At 54.2% G+C, this 25,030-nt stretch overlaps 2 protein-coding genes and 1 long non-coding RNA gene across 3 annotated transcripts in view; 2 read left to right on the top strand and 1 right to left on the bottom strand.

The window, feature by feature from the left end:
- Positions 1-2,751, bottom strand: part of LOC134807254 (uncharacterized) — a 209,688-nt gene extending 206,937 nt beyond the window's left edge. The window contains exon 1 of the long non-coding RNA XR_010147224.1: positions 1,988-2,751. This is a non-coding gene — a long non-coding RNA (uncharacterized LOC134807254). The remainder of the gene's footprint in view (positions 1-1,987) is intronic.
- Positions 2,752-5,237: 2,486 nt separating this feature from the next.
- Positions 5,238-8,831, top strand: LOC129136362 (uncharacterized). Its single transcript, XM_063784631.1, has 3 exons — positions 5,238-5,268; positions 5,849-7,134; positions 8,200-8,831. The coding sequence occupies exons 1-2, from the start codon at positions 5,238-5,240 to the stop codon at positions 6,622-6,624; spliced, it is 807 nt and encodes a 268-aa protein (XP_063640701.1). The 3' UTR covers positions 6,625-7,134; positions 8,200-8,831.
- Positions 8,832-11,112: 2,281 nt separating this feature from the next.
- On the top strand, positions 11,113-24,597 carry CHRM1 (cholinergic receptor muscarinic 1). The gene is made up of 2 exons (XM_001159983.7): positions 11,113-11,198; positions 21,248-24,597. The coding sequence occupies exon 2, from the start codon at positions 21,326-21,328 to the stop codon at positions 22,706-22,708; it is 1,383 nt and encodes a 460-aa protein (XP_001159983.1). The 5' UTR covers positions 11,113-11,198; positions 21,248-21,325; the 3' UTR covers positions 22,709-24,597.
- The last annotated feature ends 433 nt before the right edge of the window (positions 24,598-25,030 follow it).

Raw genomic sequence — 25,030 nt, 5'->3', positions numbered from 1 at the left:
ATTTTATTCATCATGAACTTTTGCATTAATTTTGATTTTTAAAATACTACATTAAAATATTATTCATCATAATTTTTGAGTTTTTTGGCACCCTCTTAAATTTGCACCTCACCCCACCCTAGTCCCAACCCTGCCCTGCACACATACCTTCCTCGGCTGCCCACTTCTTAAGGGACATTCAGTGACTTTTATGAATGGCTAGGGCCAGGCTCTCTGGGCTCCTCTCTATGTGCCCACTGCCCCAACTCCCAAACCTTTGCATGATCTCTATCATAATCTTTATCTTGTAGAATCCTGATGGTTTGTTTACTATTACCTAGCCAAAGATAACACTAGCACAAAGTCCTTGAGGCAGGAAAGTGCTTGGCAGGTTCTTGGAACCGCAAGACCAATGTGGCTGGGGCAGAGCAGTGAGGAGTCAGTGGTAGGAAACGAGGCTCAGGAGGAAGCAGGAGCTGCTCCTGTGGGAACTGACGCCTTATTCTGAGAAAGCTGGAGAGTCGTTAGAGCATTTTGAACAGAGGAGAGACATGATGTAACTTACATATCAAAAGGGCCTGAGACAGTAATCCAGGTGAGAGACAACACTAGCAAAATCACAGTGGTTGCACTCCGGATGTATTTAAGGAAAAGACAAGAGGATTTTCTAATGGATTAGATTTGGCATGTGAGAGAAAGAACAGAGTCAAGGGTGACTCCAAGGTTTTTGGCCTGAGCTACTGAAAGGACAGGGTTGCCACCTGCTGAGATGGGCAAGGCTGCGGATAGAGCATGTTTGGGGTTTGGGATGAGTCATGACTGAGATGATTCTACACATCCAAATGGAGCTGGCAGGCAGCACTAATGACAGTGGTAATAATAAGCATAGCTCCAGCCGTAGAGCTCACTCTGAGCCAAGCATTTTTCTAACACTTTCCACGTCTAAACTCATTTAATCCTCATCACGGCCCTAGGATGTAGAGTTATTATGATTCCCATTTTACAGATGAGGAAATATTGGATAGACAAGACTGGTGTTCAGAAGAGAGCCTGGGCTAGACATATACATTTGGGAGTCATCAGTGTGTGGGTGGCATAAGCTCACCTGGAAAGTGGGTATGAAGGTCCAAAGACTGAGCCCAGACGGGCATGGTGGCTCACACTTGTAATCCCAGCACTTTGGGAGCCTGAGGCGGGTGGATCACCTGAGGTCAGGAGTTCAAGACCAGCCTGGCCAACATGGCAAAACCCCATCTCTACTAAAAATACAAAAATTAGCCAGGCGTGGTGGTGCATGCCTGTAATCCCAGCTACTCAGGAAGCTGAGGCAGGAAGAATTGCTTGAACCCGGGAGGTGGAGGTTGCAGTGAGCAGAGATCATGCCACTGTACTCCAGCCTGGGCGACAGAGCAAGACTTCGACTCAAAAAAAAAAAAAATGCTGAGCCCAGACACTCCAAAGTTCAGAGCAGGATGGTGAGGAACATCAGCAAAGGAGAATGTGGAACAACAGCCAGGGGAGTAGGAAGAGACCCAAGACGGGGAGTCCCCAGAGGCTGAGCACAGCAAGGATTTCTAGAAGGAGGAGGTGCTGAAGAAAAAGCATTTTGGAAACTGCACATTGAGATCATGATATGAGGAGACAATTTTGGGTTGGGCACTGGCCACTAACATCTGGAAACTGGAGGCAAGAAGAAAAAAGAGAAGAATGCAGAGGCAGGGGCAATAGCCCCTCCTCCCTAGGAGGGAGCCTTTGGCAAATTACAGGGCCTCAGCTTCCCCATCTGTAAAATGGTTCTTTAGAGATTCCCCAGCTAGGACACCCTGTGGCAGGCCCTATCCTCAGCACCATCTCAGGACTGAACCAAGCTGAACCAGGCTTACCACCCCCATCCCTCTCCTGTCTTCTCCTTACCCTGCCCTTGGCCCCAACCCCCGCCTCCCACCATTTATCTCATTAGCATTTTCTGTTCATAATCTGTAATTTTGCCTCTAAGGGGTTCCCTTACCTTGAACCAGGCTTGGGGGTTGGAGGCAGTGTTACTCTAAATAGTTGTCCTCAACTCCTGAGATTCACCCCTCACTCAGCCAGGGTGCTCAATTGCTCTCCTCTGGCCCAGGCCCCTGGCTCAGGCCCAAAAACCAAGTAGGTTGCAGCTGCAGCTGGAGAGAGGAAAGAGGCTGCCTATTAACCCCCTAGAACCCAGAATCTCAGAAACTGCTCTGGAGAGGAAGGCTGGATGCCACGGGTGGGCAGTGGGACTAGGGCTTAGAGCTGCAGATTAAGGTGCAGGAGCCTGGAGCTGGGAACCAGGAGACTTGGGGCTAGAGGCCTCATGTAGGGGATAGGGAATGAGGTCTGTTGATTGAGGGCTAAAGAGGGAGGCTTGAAGCTGAGCCTGGGAAATTTGGGACTAGGGCCTGGGATTAGGAACCAGAAAACCACATACTGGGGCTGAGGGTAGCTGTCACACTGACCCTACCAGAAGAGCCCAGACAGTGCCCCTCAGGTCCTCTGGGAACTGGAAAGGACCAGGGAAGGGGCAGCGGGATGAAGTTGAGCCCTCTAGGGGGCTGAGCCAGGGAGGTCATAGGAAGCCGGGCACAGGAAGGGCTCCCTAAAGAGAGTACAGTAAGGGATCCAGAGGTGGGCAGTGTCCGGGAAAGGCTGGGGCTAGGGAAAAGAATCCTTCAAGGGGGCAGGAGTAGAGGCCGAATGGGTGACAGGTGGTGCCTAAAACTATCACATCAGAGCTGGAGGTTTTCTAGATAAGCCAGTCCAGAGTGACCCACCTGTGTTCCTCAGAAGCCAGTCCTACGAGACACTCCATGTAAAAAAAGATCCTGTGGAGAAACAAGTTTGGGAAATGCTGATCGTTCTCTTTGCCTCTCAGAGACTCTCAACACATGTTTGCCATTTATTTGCTCGGAGAGGTTCCTGCAGTAAAGAAAGCCTAATTAATTTCCCATTTCATCACAGAGGACTTTTTAAAAAAATAAATAAATAACACCTACTAACTTCCACAAAATAGACTGAGGAACACTGGGCTAGCCTGAGTTCCCATTTTACTTTCAGAGAAACTGAAGCTCAGAGAACGGAGGGATCTGCCAGGCCACAGAACAGAGTCAAGCCCCAGGTGTCCCATCTTCAAGGAAAATCAGAGCTGGGAGAGCCCACCGAGGCTACCAGGTCCGACTTTGCCTCCATCTCCACTCCAAGTACAGAATAGACTGAGGGTGGGAGAGAGGCCATGACTCCTTCTACAAGGCGCTAGACAGGGCCCCGCGACTTGACTCAGTCTGGCGCCCTGACATACCACACAACCTCCAAAACCAGATCACCCTTCCTGGGCAGGCCTGCACCCTCTGCATAGGGCCAGCGTCTACTGACCATCCTTCTACCTTCCCTCACCTTTTTATCCTGTTCCTGGGAAATGCATGGGCTCCACTGTGCCCTAATACCTTTCCCAAAATCATTTTGTCTCCCCAACAAGCTCATAAGCCCCATGGTTTCTGGGCCCTGGTTTCTCCTGTTCCCTTCCCAATGTTGAACACAGTGCTGGGCATAGACTCCAGTCTGAACCCTTAGGATGGAGCTTCATTACCAATCTGGAGGAGGCAGGACATGCTATGGGCTGCACTGTGTGGTTTTTAAACTAGTGAAACTCTGGTGACCTGTCCCCTGAATGCAGGGCAAGGGAACAAAGGGTCCCCATAAGGAGGGCTACAGCTGGGGCTGGGCTTTTATTCATGTGTTCCTTCAGGCTAGGCTGTTATAACAAGAAAACTAGAGCAGAATGGGCATGTGCTCAAGAGAGAAGTCGTTCACGCCTGGGGGAAAGACACAGGGATACAAGTGAGGAGGCTTGGGCCCAAACAGAGTTGTCCCCCACCATCCAAACCCCAGACGGACACAGCCCTGCTTCTCCCTCTCTCCCTGCATTGCTACCATTTCCTGTTGAGAGGTTGCCCTTTGGGAAAAGCCTTCCTTCCTCCTTCCTTCATTCCTTCCTTCCTTGGACAAGGTCTGGAGCTGAGACACGCCCAGCCCCACTCTCTCTGTGGAAAGGGGGCGGGGGCAAGTAGGACAGGGAAGGTTGTCTACACGCACCCTATACCCTCTGGCCGGGCACTGCTCATTCTCGGTCTCCTCGAGGGGCTTCTTGCAAACCCCCAAGATCCCCAGGGAGCGGAAACTCTAGGCGGCAGGCCCCTCTCCCTGCCCTGGCCTCCAGCTGCAGAGCTCAGGTCCTAACTCGATTGTGCACCGTTAATCACTGCGTGTGCCTGCCGGCAGAGTAAACAGGTGGCCTCAGAGATCCTCTCATTCTCATCAGTCTCTGCCCCCGTCAGACCTCCGTCAGCAATGGGGCTGGCAAGAGGCGCCAAGGGGGCGGGGAAGGGGGGCTGTGGGGCCAAGGTCATGTCAGGTCCTAACAAAAGGGCTGATTGCCCCACAGTGGGAGCCAGAAGAGGAGAAGGAGGCAGGAGATGATGTGGATACATCGCCATTGACATTTGGGGAACCTTTAGGATAGGGGCAAAAGCAATGATTGGAAGTCAACTAGTCTGGCTCTGGCATGTACTAGCTGTGTGACCTTGGAAAGGTTACAGAACCTCTTGGTGCCTCGGTTTCTTCATCTGTAAAATAGGAATAATAATTCTACCTGCTTCGTCAAGTTATTACGAAAATTAAATGAGTTAAAACGTAAAACACTGAGAGGGTGACAGCACATTGCTGGTGCTATGCAAGTGTTTGTTAATATAATGGGACCACAAAATGAAACACTGCAGGAGACATCGATTTAGCAATTTCCCAGGAAACTCCCTCTTACAGATAGCAGACAGTGTTCTCAGGCTCCAAGCTGGGGGCAAAACCTGCAAACTGGGAAGGGGTTAAGAGGGCAGATTGTTACCTAACCTCCCTTCGTGGGGCAGTCGTGAAGATTAAATGAGAAAGTGCACGCAAAGATGTTATGAATGCGGTAGCCAGGAGCAAGCCCTCAATAAAGGGCAGCCAGCTCCTATCGCCTTCCTAGCGTTAGCTCTGCACAACCCCTTACCCACCCCGCGCCAACAAAAGGCCTGCACTGGGGCATGAAGGGGATATAAGTGCTGTTATTCCTCTCCCTGAGAAGGAGAGTGGGCGCTTGGCACCAGGCCCCCCTCCCAGCCCAGGCACTCTAGCCCGTCGCCCGGCCCCTCCTAGGCACGGAGCTGAGTGGGCCCCTAGGGGCCGCGGCAGGGGCGCGGAGGGTCATGGGCGTCACCGAAGCGGCCCCGGGCGGCGGTGACTGAGGTGGAGAACCCCTGCGAGCCAATAAACAAAGGGTAGGGTAAAGGGCAGCCCCCGACCCACCGACGTACTTGCGGCGCCTGCGTAGGGGTGAGGGTCTCGCGGAGACGCGAGTACATTTGACACTGAGGGGACATTTAGGATCGCGGCAAAAGCAATGATTGGAATTCTACTGGCCTGACTCTGGCACCTACTAGCTGTGTGACCTTGGACAGGTTACTGAACCTCTCGGTGCGTACTTGCGGCGCCTGCAAGTGTCTCAGGAGAGGAACCGGGCTGAGGCTCCACTCCCCCGGCGCCTTCCCACCCACCCTTCGTCATCGTGGGCTTCAAGCTTTGGCCTCCGCCTCGGGGGGTGGTGGGGGGGAGACTCGAGGACTCGGCGTCCAGGGAACTGGGGGAGGAAGCCAGCAAGGGAAGGAAGGGTGAAACTTCGCCGGGCTGGGAGCACGGGGACCCTGAAATCCGCACTGCCTCACCCGGGTCACGACCCTGGACGAGCGGATTCCACTGTACAGAGTTGGGGGTTGCCTTGAGACCTGGACCTGTTCTGACCCCAAATTCCCGTCCGAAGCTCCGCCGGGCTCCAGCAGTTTCACGTGGGACCTACACCCGCCTGGACCCGGGCGCGTACACCCTGTGGCGGAAAGCTGGGGAGCCCAATGTCCGCAGACCCAGCGAAGCAGGGTCGACGCCGTGAATCAGGTGTTTCGAGAAGCGAGGGGCGCGAGCTTCCATAGTGCGGGGGAAGGTGCCTGCTTCCTCCGTCGGGGCCGCACTTTCACGGTACATCCAACTCCAAGGCGGCAACCAGTGGCCTGGACTTTCAGGTTGTGTCCTCATAGGCGGGGACAGAGGACGCTTAGGGATGCCCTGTGGGAACGCAGCTCCTCTCCACGGCCCGGTCCAGCGGGGAGTCCGAAACGCCACGTTGCGTTATCTCAGTTCCCAGCATTCACTACCCCTGGAAGGACCCCGGGCGCCGAGTCAACTCAGCGGAGTCTCCGGCCGGGCTATAAGGACCCGGGAACAGCAGGAAAACACGCGAGGCGCCGCTTTCGCGACCGCCCCAAACCCATCTTTTCTTCGGGAACTGCCCGCAAGACTTGGGGCTGGGGAGTGGAGCTGCTTCTCCGCACTCCCACTGCCCTCCGGAGCCCAGCACGTAGCCGGGCAGGAAAGGTGAAGCGTCTACAAGGCCTCAATTTCGAAACCGGACTCGGAAAATCCCGATTTCCTGTCCCAATAAGATGCCTTTATTGTGGCCGCGTCCGCTCTCGCCTCGGACGGCGGGGACTCTGGGGGCCCCTTACTGGGCCTGCTCTATACGCAGCCCCGCCCTGGATTTGAGTTTCTTGTTTTACATCCGGGAATTAGTCACTCCAGGAGTCCTGGCGGGAGGGAGTGGGGGGAGAGAGGAAGTTGAGGACCTAAGGCCATTGAAGGTGAAGATGCGAGGAGGGGCGCCCTTAGGCCGACCCGCTGCCTCCCACCCGGACTCAGAATGTGTGCCCCAGGACAGAGGAAGCGGCACTGTAAAAGTGGCACATTTAGCTGGGTTTGAGTTTCTGACACGGATTAAAACCAAGGGCGGAGACTTACACTCCAGGACTGCAGCGCACTCCCGGATCCTGCTCACTTCATTCCTCCACCCACCTGCGGCCTTGCCGGACCCTGGGAATCTTAAAAATGCTGTCCCACAGTCCCTGCCGTCTCTGGAACTGCAGCAGGTGCTCAGCCCCAGGATGGCTCCAGGCGCACTGACCGCATCCTCCATGAAACCACAGGGACCCACGCCTCTTGTAAATCTACTCATCTGTAAAATGGGAATAATGGAACCTCCCTCATAGAGTTGTGAAAGTAAGTTAAAGAATATAGGCCGGGCGCTGTGGCTCACGCGTGTAATCCCAGCACTTTGGGAGGCCGAGGCGGGTGGATCAGGAGGTCAGCATATCAAGACTATCCTGGCTAACAAGGTGAAACCCCGTCTCTACTAAAAATACAAAAAATTAGCAGGGCGTGGTGGCATGCGCCCGTGGTCCCAGCTACTCGGGAGGCTGAGGCGGGAGAATCGCTTGAACCCGGGAGGCAGAGGTTGCAGTGAGCCGAGATCGCACCACTGCACTCCAGCCTGGAGGAAAGAGCGAGACTCCGTCTCAAAAAAAAAAATAAAATAAAATAAAATAATAAGAATATAGAGGCCGGGCGGATGCGGTGACTCACGCCTGTAATCCCAGCACTTTGGGAGGCCAAGGTGGGTGGATTATTTGAGGTCAGGAGTTCGAGACCAGCCTGGCCAACATAGCGAAACCCCGTCTCTACTAAAAAACAAAAATTAGCTGGGCGGTAGTGGCGCGCGCCTGTAATCCCATCTACTCGGGAGGCTGAGGCAGGAGAATCCCTTGAGCCTGGGAGGCGGAGGTTGCCGGTAAGCCGAGATCACGCCACTGTACTACAGCCTGGGCGACAGAGTGAGACCCTGTCTCACAAATATATATATAGAGAGAGAGAGAGAGAGCACTTAGCAGTTCCTGACACATAGTAAGTGCTCAATAAGTGTTATAAAAAAGAACTGCCGGGCGCGGTGGCTCAGTAATCCCAGCACTTTAGAAAGCTGAGGGGGGCGGAGGCGGGCGGATCACTTCAGCTCAGGAGTTCAAGACCAGCCTGGCCAACATGGTGAAACCCTGTCAATAAAAAATTAAAAAAAAAAAAAAAAAAAAGCCAGTGGGGTGGCGCGCGCCTGTAGTCCCAGCTACTCAGAGTGGGTGAGGGGGTAGGGCTGCGGTGGGAGGATCGCTTGAGCCCGGCAGGCAATTGCAGTGAGCTCTAATCGCGCCACTGCACTCCAGCTTGGCCAAGAGACCGAAACCCTGTATTTAAAAAAAAAAAAAAAACCGCAATGAGGGCTTTCACTTTTTGCAGACGCACGTGCCACGTTTTACCTGCAGAAGCTCAACTAACCCGTCAAACAGCCTGGTCGGGGAGGTATTTCTACCCTTCTTGTCACTGATGAAGAAACTGAGACCTAGAGAGGGGGCCTAGCTTGCTCAGGCCGCTTCAACTAGAAAAAGGCCAAGCTGAATTCGCATTCAGGGCACTCTCCTCTTGCACAGTAAGGGGGCCGAGACTGGGGCCGAGCCGCGCAAGGGCGACTCCACGTTCCCTCGGTGGCCTGGAGGACTGAATTCTCGACCAGGCGACCAAAAATAACAACCAGCAGGAGCCGAGACCCGAGAGTCAGACCCCACCCAACCCAGCCAGAAATGAGGGAGAACTGGAGGGGGTCGCGCGGGGGCGGGGCCAAAGCCCCACGTGCGCCGCCTGCAGCCGCTTCAAGAAGCCCTTTGTCGCGAGCAGCCGCGTTCGTGCCGCACTCGGAGGCTTAAAATAAAGACAATGTTCCCAGCCTCCCTGCGGCTAAATCGGGCGCGAGTGCGGGGGTGGTGAGCGAGCCGGGCGGGAGCGCTTCTCCAGGCCGTACCTCTCTTCTCCCCTCCTGCCTCAGTTTCCCCATCTGATAAGGGCGACCTAGCCAAGTCTGGGCGGGGACGTCAGAAGAGTGATACGGGGGTGGGGGTGGCGGGGGGCGTCATCCCCCTGCATCCGCGACTGCACAGACTTCAGAAGAAAGCCGCGTGGGACAGAGGGGGGCACTCAGGAGGAGGCAGGGGAAAGCTGGACACCCTCCCCACCCGCCCACAAAATAAGTGTTTTTATTTCTAAAGGGACGTGTGCAGAGGCGGTGGGAGAAGAGAAAAGGGAGACCAAGGAGACTGGGGGGAGGTGGCAAAGAGGGAGCCTGATTCAGATTCGGAAATGGATGTTGAGCGTGGAGGCCTAACACCCCCACACTCAGCCACGTGTACGCGCACAAGTACACGCAGCCCCACCGCGCCGCCCAAGCCGCAGCCGCAAACCCAGGGCAGCCCAGCAGGGGGCATTCCGAGTCCGCGCCCAAGGGTAGGGACTGGTCAAGTTCTGACCCAACCCTGACCGGCTGGGTGACCCTGGGATGGAAAGGGGATGCTCACTTAGATTTCTCTCCAAGCTGCAGCGTCTGCTTGACTTCAGCAGGGAGGAGGACTGGGTGCCTGCTGGAACCCCAGCTGGCTTTGAGAAGCACAGATGCCCCCACATGTACCTGCCACGTGTGCCCACCAGTAGCTGCTGACCAAACCCCAGGAACTCCAGTTTCAGCTCCACTTGGCTCCATTGGCCAACTGGGCTTCTGGGTGAGAAAGCCCCAGGTTACCCTCAGGCACCAGCATTGGCGGGGTTGTGGGGGCGGGGGGCGGCGCTTGGTGGGGAAATGAGTAGGGGAAACCCCTGCCCCAGACTCCAGAGCCCTGGGCTTAGAGCCAAGCGACCTGAGTCCAAACACCTGCCCACCACATGCTAATCATACCTCTGCTCTTCAGATTTCTCACCTACAAAATGGGGATAATTGATGCTCCCATTCCTTCCCACCTCTCACCCCAAGACTTCGACACAGCCCACTGGGCAAAGAACACAGCAGCCCCAGAAGGCAGTCCCTGCAGCCTCCAACTCTCCTCCCCAGTCAGCTCCCGGGGAGGTCTCTAGGGCCAAACAGAGGCGGTGCAGGACCCACATCTCTATGGCAAACGGCCCCCCAGGGGTTCTATCTCTGAGGAAGCTCAACACAGAAGTCCAGACCAGCCTGGCAGGGAGGGATGCTGGCCTCACCCAGTAGGGCTGAGGGAGATTGGGAGGAGGGCTCATCTCCTCCCAGATACACACCTGTGAGCCCTGAGTGGGAGTCAGGGGAGACAGAGCTTGACAAGCTGGGAGGAGAGCTGTCTGTCTGCCTGTCTGTCTTCCAAGTGGAAGCTTGGGGTGGAGCAGGCAGGTAGAGGCTGCCTCACTTGTCAGAATTAGCAAGTTCCACAGTTGGGCAACACTCAGCCACACATCAGATACAGACACACGTGTGCACACGCGTCCCGCCTCCAGACTGATAGGGTCACACCTGCACTTACACAGGCTGCAAGGTGACATGAGTACACAGGGACACACACATGCAGGGCACTCAGCCGCACATGGGGCAGGCACCTGGCCCTCTACTCATCCCCGAAAAGCAGACACCCATATACCCTCACAACAGGCTATGCATAGCCCAATGCTAGCGCACACAGCCCAGCATGCGGGCACGTTCACTCAGCCCCTGGGCGGGTGCGCCAGCCCTCTGGGTCTGTTCCAAGTTGGAGCCTCTCACGTGAGGCCCAATGTGTCATTTCCAAACAGAAGGAATCTAGCTCTCTCGCAGCAGGGAGGAAGAGCAGGGTGTGTAGTTGGGTGGGTGGGTGCGTGGGCATGTGCAGGGGGGAGGGCGTGTGTGCGAGGGAAGCAGGCATGTGAATACCAGGGCATGTGTGTTGGGGCATGGTGCACATGGGCTGGGGGCTCTAAGGTTGGGTGGGGGGAGGAGCCCAAGGAAACAGTGTGCCTTTGTGAGGGTGTGTGTGCCGCCGGGTCTGTGCAGTGGGTGTGGGTGTTTGTCTCCCTGTATCCGCCTTCTCTCCCGTCCGGGACTTTTAGCCTTCCTGGGCTCGCCTTCCTCATGTCCTTTCTCCTCCCTCTTGGGGCTCAAATTGGGTGCCCTGGTGAAGGAGGGGGGCACACTCCAGAACCTAGTCCAACCCCAGACGCTGCCTGAGGCTTCCCTCCAGCTCCCCTCCCTTCCTTTTCTCCCTTTCCTCCCTCCCTCTCTTTCCCTTTCTCCCTCCCCCCTAAGGCTGGCGTGCCAGGGGGTGGGACATGCCAATCACTGGCTGTGCCTCTCCCGCTGCCAGCACAGGGCGCAGCTCCCCCTGGGAGCCAGGTGTTTGGGTCCCTGGAGACGCCGCCGGCCCCCAGGGAGGCAGTGGGGCTGAGGACCCTACAGACCCCTCTTCAGCCCCGTGGTGAGTACATTTGGGAGGGCTTGGGAGGGGCTGCACTGAGGTAGAGGGTAGGAGGGTCCTGGGGAGCGGGGGAGGGCAGGGATCAGGATGAGATGGAAATAGGGATGGACTCACAGAGATAGGAGGAGGCCAGGGAGGGGTCTAGAGGGCAAGGGGGCTCTGTAGCATTGAACACTGACTGCTCCAAACACTCGGCCTCCTGGCTTTGAGTGGATATAGCTGATGTTTTTCTGGGCTTCGGCTGGCAGAGGAGATGGAGATCCCCCTCAGGAAACTGGACCTGAGGCCCAGAAGGGATTAGGCTGCCTGGTAGCAAGCAGAACCCCCAACACCCTAGGGGCAGAGTGGGAAGGGCAAAGGGCCAGGAAGCAGCCCTTGCCACCAGCATCCTGTGGGAGATTGACCCCCATCTTGATGGGGGTGCCAGTCCCAGAACCTCCTGTCCTCCCTCAGGGCACCCTGAAACCCACCACCCCCGTCCACCTCAGCTCCCCCAAGATGGACTGAATCAGGCTGCTGGCCAGATAGAGAAGCTAGAAGCCAAGGTGGGTGTCAGGCCAGAAGCCAGCAGGAGACCAGGCAAAGAGCCCCAGGGCTCTTTGGGGACAAATGGGCATGTGGGTGGCCACACTAGCCAGGGAAGGTGGCCCTGACGTGCGCAGGGGCCCAGAGAACCCTCCTTATGTTTCTAGTATCTTGGGCTCCCGCAGGGTGGGTCTCAGTCCTATATCCAGGCAATGCATGGATACCAGTGGGCACCCATGCCAGGTACTCACCCCAGTGCCCGCAGACTGCACAACGTGGGGATGGGCTAGGGGCCAGGAACTCTGATGCTTGTAGAGTTGTCAGCTCCTGGGCAGGCCAGCTGGGGAGGGGGTCGTCAGCTCTCATTAGGTCATCCAGCCATGTGCAGCTTAGAGGTTATCAGAGCCAATGGAGAGGGGTTCACGTCTTTGCACAAAACACACCTGCAGCTCCACCCAGAGTGACCCAAGACCCCTGCCCAACTGGCTGGAAGGAGTCAGGCAGTCTCCAGTAGCCAGACAGTCTCCTTTCTCAGGGTAATCAGCTGTTCAGTGGGCTGTCAGATGAGAGTTCTCTGCCCTCTGACCTCAGCCACCAGGCAAGCTGCAGTCGCTATCGCGGCTGAGATATGAAAGGGAAGGAGATAGTGAAATGGGCTGCAGAAGATGTGGGTCTTGGCTCGCAGCTGACAGCTGGCGGTTGGAGTTCTGAGAACTGGATTCTGAAGTGTAATGGGAAGTCCAAAGTGTCAAGAAGGGGCTAACCAGAGGTCATGTCAGACCTAGAAAGGAGGCTTTCTATTGTATGGAGGGACTGAGGCTGAGAAAGGGAAAGGGACATGCTCATGGTCGGAGAAGGGATATGTAGGGATCCAGCTGGGGCTCGGACCCCTTCTCCGCATCCTCAGCACAACACTGCGCTGCCGCCTCCATGAGCAGGAAGATGGGGTGGGAGAGCAGGGGGCGCAGTAAGCTCTGAGACGCAGAAGCTTGGGCTCCCAGCAGGCGGGGAGAGGTGGGTGAATTGCGCTGGGTTTCTGCTCTGCTGTGGTGCCATGGTGATGCCTACAAGGATGGAGGAGGGAGGGAGAGAGAAGAAAGGAAATGAGGAGGAGAGTGCAAGGAGCCAGGAGCAGGGGGCTTGCGGAGAGGAGGATGAGGGACCCAGAACCTCTGATGCCACACTGGCAGAGTGAGGTCTAGGGTCCAGCTGCTCATGCCCAGGCTCTGGCATGGTCTGGCCAAAGTCAGGCAACTGCTTAAGATCCATCATGGGTGAGCAAATTTGGCAGTGATTCTAGGGCTGATGCTTCTCTTCCAGCTAAGCAGTGTGTTTCATGTAGCATTTAACTGATGGCTGCTGCCCTCCACAAGGCTAGTTGGCCCTCCCAATGGCAACTGTTGAGCCTTAAAAATGTGATAAATTCTGTTTTCTCCCTCATTCTCAAAGCCAGACATCAGGGGTGGAAGTTTTGTGCACCTTAATGGGTCAAGAGCTGCTGTCAAAGAAAAGTTAACCCCGAGGGGAGAGCTGCCTCGTATGGGCTGGCTTCTGGGGTCAGGCCCTAGCAGAAGGGATCAGTGAGTAGACCTGGCCAGAAGGAGCGCCCTCCTCATTGCCTATGTGAGGCCTCAGGTGCCCAACCCCACAGCCCTCTCCACATACCTCCCACTCCCCAATGTTATCCCCTCTTCCTAACCAGGACTCTACCAGCTTCCAGGCCCAGAATCACAAGATGGCTCCGCTCCTCCCTCCTAAATATCTTCCCCAGCATCCCCTCATTCCCTCCCTCCCCCACCTTCTGTACTCTTTGGCCAGCGGTAAGTTCAGAAAAGCCTGGTGTTCAGGAATCCCTCTCCCCATTTCCCTTTCCCTGCCTCCCCCAGTGGTTCTCTCTGCTCCCAGTTGCTCTCACAAGCCAGATCCCCAGCCCCTAGGGATTGGTCCTGGGCGCTGGGAGTCAACAGTCTGGCCTGCTGTAATAAAGGCTCTGACCTCATCCCTTAACCCTTTGAGCCCAGGCTAACTTTCTCCTCTCCCCAGTGACAAATGCTTTGGCACGTCCATGTCTGTCCTGGCACCTCACTTAGCTTCCCTGCAGCTGGGTGAGGCAGGGTTTCCTTGGTCCACTTTACAGACAAGGATGCTCTTGGCTGTTTTTCTCCTATGCTCTCCAGCCAGGCAGGGCCTCACTCAGGGAAGCAGGGACCTGGCAGATGAGATGTGGGAGCTCGAGGGAGAAGAGGGGCCTCTGGACCATGCTCTGGACCTGGTCCTGACCCCCACAGGTTCACCCTCAGGCTCCAGGGTCTGAAGTTGAGTACACACACGTACATTTATTCCACAGGTATTTATTGAGCAACTACTATGTGCCAAGCCCTGGGATAAAGCATTGAATGAGACAGACGCAGCCCTTACCCTGCCCTTTAAAGAGCTCCAGTAGACCCACCCTCTTCCCACAGCACTGTCATCACACATCACACAGATATACGACAGACACTGCCGCGCACACAAAGGAGGCCAGATTCTGAAAGAAGGACCGATTGCTCATCGTTAACTGATTCAAAGTTGGGCTTGAGTAAGCTAGCTGAGGTGGGCAAGGAGGCTGGCAAACCCCCGCAACCCCTCAAGAGCAGGAGTAGGGTTCAAGAGCTTGGTCTCGGAGGCAGACGGCCTGGATCCAAATCCTGGTTGCATCGCTGATGAGCTGTAAGGTCCCTCAGGTCTTGAAGCCTCAGGTTAGGCCTTTTGCAAACTGGGGATAGCAGGACCTACTTCACAAGGAGTTGTAACAGGTAGATTAGATCGAGTTTATAATGTTTATGTATATAATGCTTAGAGCCATGTCTGGTATATAGTATGCAGCCAGTAAATACCAGTTACTATAATATGAGTAATTTTTCTTTGCTGCTATTATGTGTAAGGAGTATTAGTGATATTATTAAAGCCTTCTAACAGCCTTCATCAGGAGGCCACAGTCCTGGAGAGAAGCCCCTCCTTGCTTCCTCACTATCTTCCTGAACTCCAGGTGAAACACCCTCTGAGGATGAGTCCCCACAAAGCTATGGACCCACCTCCACCATTCCCAGCCTTGCTCAGCAATGCATATACCCTCACACACAAACACTCATCCTAGGCATTCACCCCATTCCACAGAAGGGCCACCAGGTCAGGACGGTCACTTACCCAAGGTCACATAGCAAGACAAGAGCTGGCAGCTAGGCAGAGGCAGTGCCAAGGACTGCCTCGGGGGGTCTTCCTGCTGCCCACTGCAATCCCCATTGACAAACTCACTGCATAGGTGAGCCCCAGCCCCCATGGATGCCTTCACAGGACGTGCCCTGCAAATGCAGCTTCAAGCCCCCTTTTCAACCAGCTGGCTGTCCTAAGTCCCTCCTTCTTTAGGGATTCTAGAGCTACCACTGAACCCCATACCCTAATCCTCAGCCTAGGGCTGGTCTCCCCAGGGGAATCTGCCACAATCATGGGAAACCAGATTCTTTCACAGCCACCATCTCACTGATCCCACAGGAACCTTGGACAGGTAGAAGACTGCCCCACGTCGACAGTTAAGGAGACTTGGACAAGGTCACACAGAAGCGACTAGAGCACGTCTCCAGGAACCTTCTCCTGAGCTCTTTCTCTGTCCAAGAGAGGGCTGGGGGTGAGGACCTCTGCTTCTGATATAGAGGAAAGGCAGTCATTCATTGATGGGTCTGTTCTTGTACTGCGTCATAGGGGGCAGAAGATCTAGACGGTGGCAAGAATCAGGTTCCAATTCTCTGGAACCTCTGGTGACTTCTCTACCTGCCACCTGCCCCAGGTGAGAGGCCTTAGCCCTCATCCGCATAAGTGGGGCAGAGGGGTTTTGCTGAGGTGGAAAGAACACAGGCTTGGAGCCCACAGGTCCGGGTCAGAATCCCACCTCCACCACTGCTGTGGGACCATCAGAAATCTACTTTGCACCCTGAGCCTCAATGCCCTTACCTATAATATAAAGATAGAGCCCCCCATGGGATGTCCACTGAGGTGTCCTGTGATTAAGGGAAAGAATATATATTAAGTGCCTGCCATCCAGGAGGCATTAATTATGGTGGTTAGCAATATGACTATTAAAATGGGAGATTTGGAAGGAATTTCCAGACATCAAGGCAAGGGACTGCTGGCTTCCTCACCTCCAAGGACCCCTCTAGGAGAGGTCCTCACCTCCAAGGACTCCTTGAGTTACTTCTTCTCACAAGTCCCCTGTTCTGAAAGCATTTTTTAATTCACCAAAGTTATAGCTAGCCTTGTGATGGGCACCGTATTCGCAATCTGAGTTGATGTCATTTCCAGCCCCAAGTGAGATAATGTAAGTAAGCCTTCAGCCTTGCCTCAGGGACTTGGGTTCTTTCTGTTCAGCACCTTGAGATGTTGGCTTCCGGACTCAGTAAAATCTCCCCAGACACCAGGCTTGTCCAACTCCTCCATTGCAAATGAGCAAACTGGGAGGCAGAGTAGGGTCGTGCCTGGGGTCTGGAGGGGAAGCGGCATGGTGGGAAGAGGCTGGGCACTGGATCAGGAGAAGGAGTGGAGAATAACAACAGGGCCGGGTGCTGTGGCTCATGCCTATAATCCCAGTACTTTGGGAGGCCGAGGCAGGCGGATCACCTGAGGTCAGGAGTTCGAGACCAGCCTTGCCAACATGGTGAAACCCTGTCTCTCCTAAAAATACAAAAATTAGCTGAGTGTAGTGGCAGGAGCCTATAATCCCAGCTACTCGGGAGGCTGAGGCAGGAGGATCGCTTGAATCCAGAAGGCAGAGGTTGCAGTGAGCTGAAATCACATCACTACACTCCAGCCTGGGTGACAGAGTGAGAGTCCATCTCAAAATAATAATAATAATAACAATAAGGCTTTAACTTTTTAACTGAGTGTCTGTTTCAGTGCCAGGCACTCTGAACGGTATCATCCTCACAGCTGGGGATGAGGGCAGCAGGGGAATGAAAGGTCAACTGGTTACTGATGGTCACACAGCAAGGAAGGCTCAGCGCCAAGCTTCAAACCCAAGACTGGGAACTACAAGGCCAGGACTAGGGTGAATCAAGCAAGGCACTCGCTTCAGAGCAAAATTTAAGAGGGGGACATAAAAATACTCACTAAACAAGAGAAATAATATCATAATAATATTTTTTTAAATCAAATAGCAAATTCCAGCCCACAGGCTGGCTGTCTGTTTTTGTAACTAAAATTTTATTGGAACCAGGGTCAGGATTAGGGTGAGGTGAGTGAGAAAGGGCTGTGCAAGTGCAGGGTGGACCCTGTCTTTATTTAACATGTTGTTCATCTTGGATTTTTTTGCATTAACTTCCATTTTTGTAAATATTACATTAAAATATTTTCTTGATGAGTAAGTTTTGGGGCACCCCATACATTTCGCATTGGAGGCAAGTGCCTGATTTTCACCTTACCCTAGTCCTAGCCTGCTGAGGTATAAGGAGTCAAGCTTTTTTTTTTTTTTTTTTTTTTTTTTTTTTTTTGAGACAGGGTCTCACTCTGTCACCCAGGCTGGAGTGCAGTGGCGTGATCGCGGCTCACTGCACCCTCTGCCTCCTGGGCTCAAGTGATCCTCCTGCCTCAGCCTCCCAAGTAGCTGGGACCATAGGTGCCTGCCACCGTGCCTGGCTAATTTTTATATTTTTAGTGGAGACAGGGTTTCACCAAGTTGCTGAGGCTGGTCTTGAACTCATGAGCTCATGTGATCCGTCTGCCTCAACCTCCCAGAGTGCTAGGATTACAGGCGTGAGCCACCACGCCAGGCCTAAGGAGTCAAGCTTTAAAGGCTGCACCATGCCCAGGCAGATGAGAGGCCCCTGCAGCAAGGCAGGGTGCAGCCTCTCAGGCTAGCAACCTCCTCTTGTCTAACTCAGCCTTTGCAGGTCTTTGCCAAGGGCCCAGGGATACAGAGCTGATCCAAACTACCAGGAGAGTATGGCATGGGGGGCAGTACCCAATCTAGGAGCCAGGAGACCTTGGACTAGACAATGTCTTCTACTCCCTTTTCTCTGGGCCTCAGCTGCTCCCTGTGAGCGATGGGCATTAAATAGCACTAAGCTCAGAAGATGACAGTGACAAGAATTGCGCAAATTCTCAAATTCTCAAGGGTAGTGTCTACCAGTGGCCTCACTGGGGAAAGCCCCAGCCTAATCCCAGCCTCCAGCCCAGTGGCTGATTTTGTTTAAGGGAAAGGGTACAGCAAAACTCAGTAATCAAGACAAATCATATTTTAATGTAATATTTTTAGAATTCGAATTAGCAAACTATGATCCCCAGGCTGGCCTTCGGTTTTTGTAAATGAAATTTCACTGGAACAAACTGCTTGGGCTCAAATCCTAGTTCCTACCTTCCTTGCATGATCTCGTACAAATTCCCTTGCTTTTCTCAGTCTCAGCTTCCCTATCTATAAAATGGAGACAATAGGCCAGGCGCGGTGGCTCACGCCTGTAATCCCAGCACTTTGGGAGCCCAAGGCAGGCAGATCACAAGGTCAGGAGATCAAGACCATCCTGGCTAACACGGTGAAACCCCGTCTCTACTAAAAATACAAAAATTTAGCCAGGCGTGGTGGTGGCAGGCGCCTGTAGTCCCAGCTACTCAGGAGGCTGAGGCAGGAGAATGGTGTGAACCCGGAGGCGGAGGTTGCAGTGAGCCGAGATTGTGCCACTGCACGCCAGCCTGGGTGACACAGCGAGACTCCATCTCAAAAAAAAAAAAGAAAAAGAAAATGGAGACAATAGCTGCAGTGAGCCAAGATCGCGCAACTGCACTCCAGCCTGTATGACAGAGCGAGACTCCATCTCAAAAAAAAAAAAATGGAGACAACAGCCATCCCTTGATCCTAGGCTCCTGTTAAGATTAAATAATATTATGCATATAAACCCTTTAACAGCAACTGGCACTCAGGGAGCTCTCAATAACAACAATGAGCATTATTATTACTAGTTGCTATTGTCATAGTATCAGACATTTCTTTTTTTTTTTTTTTTTTTTGAGACAGAGTTTCACTCTTGTTGCCCAGGCTGGAATGCAATGGCACAATCTTGGCTCACCACAACCTCTGCTTCCTGGGTTCAAGCAATTCTCCTGCCTCAGCCTCCAGAGTAGCTAGGATTACAGCCATGTACCATCACCCCTGGCTAATTTTGTATTTTTAGTAGAGACAGAGTTTCACTATGTTGGCCAGGCTAGTCTTGAACTCCCGACCCCAGGTGATCCACCCGCCTCGGCCTCCCAAAGTGCTGGGATTACAGGCGTGAGCCACCGCACCCGGCCAAGAGGTAGACATTTCTAGGCAGCCTAGCACCCTCATTGCTACACATCCTGAGAGTTAAAGGAGACCTACTGTTTACCATGTGCCAGGGCCATTCTAAGCACCTTACATGCATTGATTCATTTAATCCTCATCACCTGAAAAGAGGTGACGGTCTTGCTAATGGGTATTATCCCATTTTTCAATTAAGGAAACCTAGGCATATAGAAGTTATATCACTAGCAATAATCACACATCCAGTGAACAGGATAGACTAGATTCAAATCCAGATAGTCTGGCTCCAGAGTCCAGGTTGCACATGCCCCCTCATGTGCAAACTGTCCCAGACACACAAGCACACACTGCCAGCCACAGTCCTTGCTCATTCTGTCCCCCACTGAACTCGCCACACTGTCAGTGACTTGTACACACTGAGGGTTCACGGCAAGCCATGGAGATGCCCTCAGCCACAAACCACCCAGGCCACCTATCACAGCAGCCTGTCACAGGCCAGGTGCCCAAGGAACACCAGGGCTCAGTGGGCCCTTGCCTAACATCTCTCCCTTGGAATTTTCCCAACAATATAGCCCCTGGAGGCCACAGCTGAGGGTCAGGGGACCCTCAACCTCTTCAATGGTCAGATGGATGCCTGAGGCCCAGAGCAGGAAGGGACCCACCAAATCACATGGCAGCAAGCCCCTGGCTGAGCTGCCTGGACCCTTACCCTTCCATCTGGCTTCACTGTGGCTGTGGGGGCCTCCTGCCCAGCCAGCAGGTTGTTAAGGGCCCCGGCCTTTCTCTTTACCCAGGCTTAGTGCCTGGACCAGATTCCAGATCCAAGAAAAGTCTGGGGGATCTTCCCATTCCCCTTGCTTCTCCCCACTCAGCTGGGGCCCAGGAACAGAGCCAGGAGAGGGAGGGAAGCCTCCCACACCCCATGGGCCCAGACCCCCACTGAGCTAGGAGCTGAGGCCCTCATCCCTGCTTCCTGCTTTTGCCCCAGACCTTCTTTTTTTTTTCCTTTTGGTTTTTTTTGTTTTTGTTTTTGAGATGGAGTCTTGCTCTGTTGCCCAGGCTGGAGTGCAGTGGCACAGTCTTGACTCACTGCAACCTCCGCCTCCCAGGTTCAAACGATTCTCCTGCCTCAGTCTCCCAAGTAGCTGGGACTACAGATGTGTGCCACCACGCCCGGCTAATTTTTTGTATTTTTAGTAGAGATGGGGTTTCACCATGTTAGCCAGGATGGTCTCGATCTCCTGACCTCATGATCCGCCTGCCTCTGCCTCCCAAAGTGCTGGGATTACAGGCGTGAGCCACCACGCCGGCCTGCCCCAGACCTTCTTACTAGCAACTGCGTGTCTGAGTCCAGCACAATTTTCCCTGCTGCCCTCATAGAGAATTCAATTCAGCCCCAAATACCACCCCCTACATACGTATGTAAACCCACATGCGCAGAAAAACGTGCAGAAAAAAATACACGCACGCACACACCCCTAAGGCCCCTCTGTTCCCATCTCTCTCTGTTTATCTTCTCAGGAACTCCCCTTTCTTCCCATCTCTCCTTATTAGTGGAAGAATCCCACTGGAGCACCACATTCCCCGGGAGAGTGAGAATGGCTTCTTTTCTTTCTTTCCTGCTTTAGGACACATTTCTGTTCTTGCGGGTTCTTATCATACTTACTATCTCTGTCACCATGGCCAAGGCTTGCAGCTGCTCAGAGCCACAGTTCCCTCACAGTGAGATGGGCATAATAAGAGCCCTTTCTCCTAGAGATGTACAGCAGTTAAATTAGATAATTCATTTAGGTGGTTAGTACTGTGTCTGGCATGCAGTGACTACTCAGTAAGTGAGGGCTTTAATAAAGTTGAGTGAAATGCTTTGAGAATTTGGCAGGACTGTATACAAAGTGAGTTTCCCAACTCCTGCAACCCGAGTTATGTAAGATAGGAATTTGTAGTAATTTCCCAGTAAGAAAATGGAGGCCTGGAGTCTGAATTGTAAAACTGGAATGAAGATTCAAATCCCTGGATCCCAAAGCCACTCCACGCTGCTGGCAAATCCACTTATGGCTGGGAAAGTGCATGATAAATGACCATGAGTGGGCACCGGTAAGGGAGGGTGATGCTATCTGGTCTGAAGCTCTGCAAGGGCAGGAATTACATCCCTAGCATCTTCCAATAAGGCCTATCAGAAATGTCCAGTGGCCCAACCAAAGCCCATGTCCTCTCTTTTCAGGTGATGACTTTCCTCTGAGGAAGCCCTGTAGCGTGCCTGGAGGAAGGGGCTCTCCAACCCCAGCCCCACCTAGCCACCATGAACACTTCAGCCCCACCTGCTGTCAGCCCCAACATCACCGTCCTGGCACCAGGAAAGGGTCCCTGGCAAGTGGCCTTCATTGGGATCACCACGGGCCTTCTGTCGCTAGCCACAGTGACAGGCAACCTGCTGGTACTCATCTCTTTCAAGGTCAACACGGAGCTCAAGACAGTCAATAACTACTTCCTGCTGAGCCTGGCCTGTGCTGACCTCATCATCGGTACCTTCTCCATGAACCTCTATACCACGTACCTGCTCATGGGCCACTGGGCTCTGGGCACGCTGGCTTGTGACCTCTGGCTGGCCCTGGACTATGTGGCCAGCAATGCCTCCGTCATGAATCTGCTGCTCATCAGCTTTGACCGCTACTTCTCCGTGACTCGGCCCCTGAGCTACCGTGCCAAGCGCACACCCCGCCGGGCAGCTCTGATGATCGGCCTGGCCTGGCTGGTTTCCTTTGTGCTCTGGGCCCCAGCCATCCTCTTCTGGCAGTACCTGGTAGGGGAGCGGACAGTGCTAGCTGGGCAGTGCTACATCCAGTTCCTCTCCCAGCCCATCATCACCTTTGGCACAGCCATGGCTGCCTTCTACCTCCCTGTCACAGTCATGTGCACGCTCTACTGGCGCATCTACCGGGAGACAGAGAACCGAGCACGGGAGCTGGCAGCCCTTCAGGGCTCCGAGACGCCAGGCAAAGGGGGTGGCAGCAGCAGCAGCTCAGAGAGGTCTCAGCCAGGGGCTGAGGGCTCACCAGAGACTCCTCCAGGCCGCTGCTGTCGCTGCTGCCGGGCCCCCAGGCTGCTGCAGGCCTACAGCTGGAAGGAAGAAGAGGAAGAGGACGAAGGCTCCATGGAGTCCCTCACATCCTCAGAGGGAGAGGAGCCTGGCTCCGAAGTGGTGATCAAGATGCCAATGGTGGACCCCGAGGCACAGGCCCCCACCAAGCAGCCCCCACGGAGCTCCCCAAATACAGTCAAGAGGCCGACTAAGAAAGGGCGTGATCGAGCTGGCAAGGGCCAGAAGCCCCGTGGAAAGGAGCAGCTGGCCAAGCGGAAGACCTTCTCGTTGGTCAAGGAGAAGAAGGCGGCTCGGACCCTGAGTGCCATCCTCCTGGCCTTCATCCTCACCTGGACACCGTACAACATCATGGTGCTGGTGTCCACCTTCTGCAAGGACTGTGTTCCCGAGACCCTGTGGGAGCTGGGCTACTGGCTGTGCTACGTCAACAGCACCATCAACCCCATGTGCTACGCACTCTGCAACAAAGCCTTCCGGGACACCTTTCGCCTGCTGCTGCTTTGCCGCTGGGACAAGAGACGCTGGCGCAAGATCCCCAAGCGCCCTGGCTCCGTGCACCGCACTCCCTCCCGCCAATGCTGATGGTCCCCTCTCCTGCATCCCTCCACCCCAGTCCCCGGGAAAGGCCGGTGGGAAGAGGGCAGGGGCTGCATCCTCAGCCCCAGGGCCCTGCTCAGGCCTCACCTGGCTTCCCAGGACCCTGGGTCACCTTCCTGGGCAGCCCAGAGAGACCCTGCCAACTTTCCAGACTTCGCTATTCCCAGGCAGGGAGGGAAACCCGGGGAACTGGTTTTTCTGTTCCCTGCTGGGTGGGAATGCGCTCTTCACCAGGAAGAAGGCCCGGGAGGAGGATCCGGGCTTTGGACTCCTTGTTTGCCTTTAGGCAGGAAGTCAGGAGCCAGCAGGGCGGGCCAGGAGAAAGAAGGCTTAACATTAAGTATTCCTTGGCCCAGCAGCGGCCCAGATTGCGGTGTGAGATGGTGCCCCCTGGGGGGCACAGCCAGAAACTGAACTGGCCGCTGGGAGAAAAGCCAGATGACAGGGAGCTGGGGAATCCCCTCGCTTCATAGGCAGGCCCGCCCACCTGGGCCCTAGGCATACTCTCCAGGATTGTCCACAAATGTCCTCAGAGGGTCCCTAGGTGGGTCAACTCCAAGGCAAATGTCCAAGCATCAGCAAGACAATGACACTGGAAGGGTCCGGCTTGGCTAGTCACATATCAAGTCCCGAGGCAGCAACAGGACCAGGAGCCAGGTGTCCTGACTGTCCTACAATATCATTTTCCTGGGAGTGGGAGTCAAGTGTGCCTGCTATCCAGCCGCAAATCCATACCCCCTGCCCCAGAGAAGCCTCAGTCCCTCCCTCCTGGCTCACAGCCACCACCTGGATGGATCTGCTCCATGCAGATCTAGCCAGGCCTCCCGCATGCTGCCTGCCTCCGGCCCTGCCCCACACAGGCCTGGCCCAGCCAGCAGGTTCTCTCCTGTGAGCTCCCCAATCCAACCCATGCATGGCCTCCCAGCCACCCGGATCTCCAGGCCCAGCCTGGCCCCAAATGTTCTTTCCTTTCATCCTCAGCAAGTGCTGAGTCTGTGAATAAAGCCACATAACCAGCGGGCACTAAGGGGCCTTCCTAACTGTGTTGGCTCAAGGCCTTGGTCTCAGGCCAGGGCTGGATGGGGCAGGGAGGGCCCAAGTACTTTGGAATGTGGGCCGTGGCCGTGAAAGTGGTTCTAGGAGGGCCAGCACTGCATGGTTGGATCTACTAAAGCCTGGGGACCCCAGCACCGTGGAGTCCCTGGCTCAGGTGAGTGGGGCTATAAAAGGCAGACCTGACCTCTGGAAGTGAGGCAGCTAGGTGAAATAAACCAACCCTGCCCACATCCCTGCATATTCTCTATTGGCTCTGCCATACCCAGGGAGAACAGAACTCTTCCAAACCCCCATTTACACATGAGGAGATAAGGCCCAGAGATCCAGGAGGATTGTTCAGGGTTACCCCACAGAGCAACACCCAGACTTCCAGGCAATTCATAACCTCCTGACCTCTGGACTGAGTAGATGACAGCCTAAAGTATTTAGGCCAAAACACTCCATCAGGATGACCCTCAGGTCAGGTTATAAGGCACTTCTTTGGTGAAGGGTCCCCAAAGCCCAACGCAAAGGAATTCTAGAGAGGTTAATCCCGTAGCCTGGAATAGTGGTTTCCAAGACGATCATTGGGTTCAGTGATTTGCTAGAACGATGCATAGAACTCAGCAAAGTTATTATCCTCACACTTTATTACAGTGAAAGAACATAGAGCATAAAACAGCAACAGCAAAAGGTGCAAAGAGCAGAGACCAGGAGAGACCAGATACAAACTTCCAGCTGTCCTCTCCCAGTGGAGTCGTGCAGAGAGTGCCCAATCTTCCAAGCAATGATGTATGACAAAAAAAATGAAGTACTGCCAACCAAGAAAGCTCACCAGAGCTTTGGTGTCCAATGTTCTTACTGGAGGCTGATCGTGTAAGCATAGCTGACCACCCACATGGCTGACCTTACTTAGTCTCCAGCCCTTCCAGAAGTTAAACTGATACCATGTGGCCCAAGGAGCAAAGGTAAGCAAAAACACTTACCAGGCAGGATATTCCAAGGGTTTAGTGTTATCTTCCAGGAGCCAGGCAAGGCCAAACCTTTCTTTGAAATGTGCAAATGTGCAGGGTTCGGATAATCCAGACTTGCTGAGTGAATCTTTCAGTTCACAGTGGTTCTGACCAGTAGCCCCAGTATCACCTGGGAACTTGTTAGCTATGAGAATTCTCAGGGTCCTCCTAGATTTACTAAATCAGAAACTCTGTGGAACTCGCCACCTATTTTTAACAAGCCCTCTAGGTGTTCTGATGCAGGGTAAAGTTTGAGAAT

Source organism: Pan troglodytes, chromosome 9, assembly GCF_028858775.2.
Source record: "Pan troglodytes isolate AG18354 chromosome 9, NHGRI_mPanTro3-v2.0_pri, whole genome shotgun sequence".
In the NCBI taxonomy this organism is placed as follows: Eukaryota; Metazoa; Chordata; class Mammalia; order Primates; family Hominidae; genus Pan; species Pan troglodytes.
This window is presented reverse-complemented; position numbering and strand designations above follow the sequence as displayed.

Excerpts from the sequence above, each read along its gene's own strand:
- LOC129136362 (XM_063784631.1), top strand. The coding sequence starts at position 5,238 with ATGGGCGTCACCGAAGCGGCCCCGGGCGGCG. Across the intron at positions 5,269-5,848 it reads CGAAGCGGCCCCGGGCGGCG|CTCCGCCGGGCTCCAGCAGT; the intron begins GTGACTGAGGTG and ends TCCCGTCCGAAG.
- CHRM1 (XM_001159983.7), top strand. The coding sequence starts at position 21,326 with ATGAACACTTCAGCCCCACCTGCTGTCAGCCCCAACATCACCGTCCTG.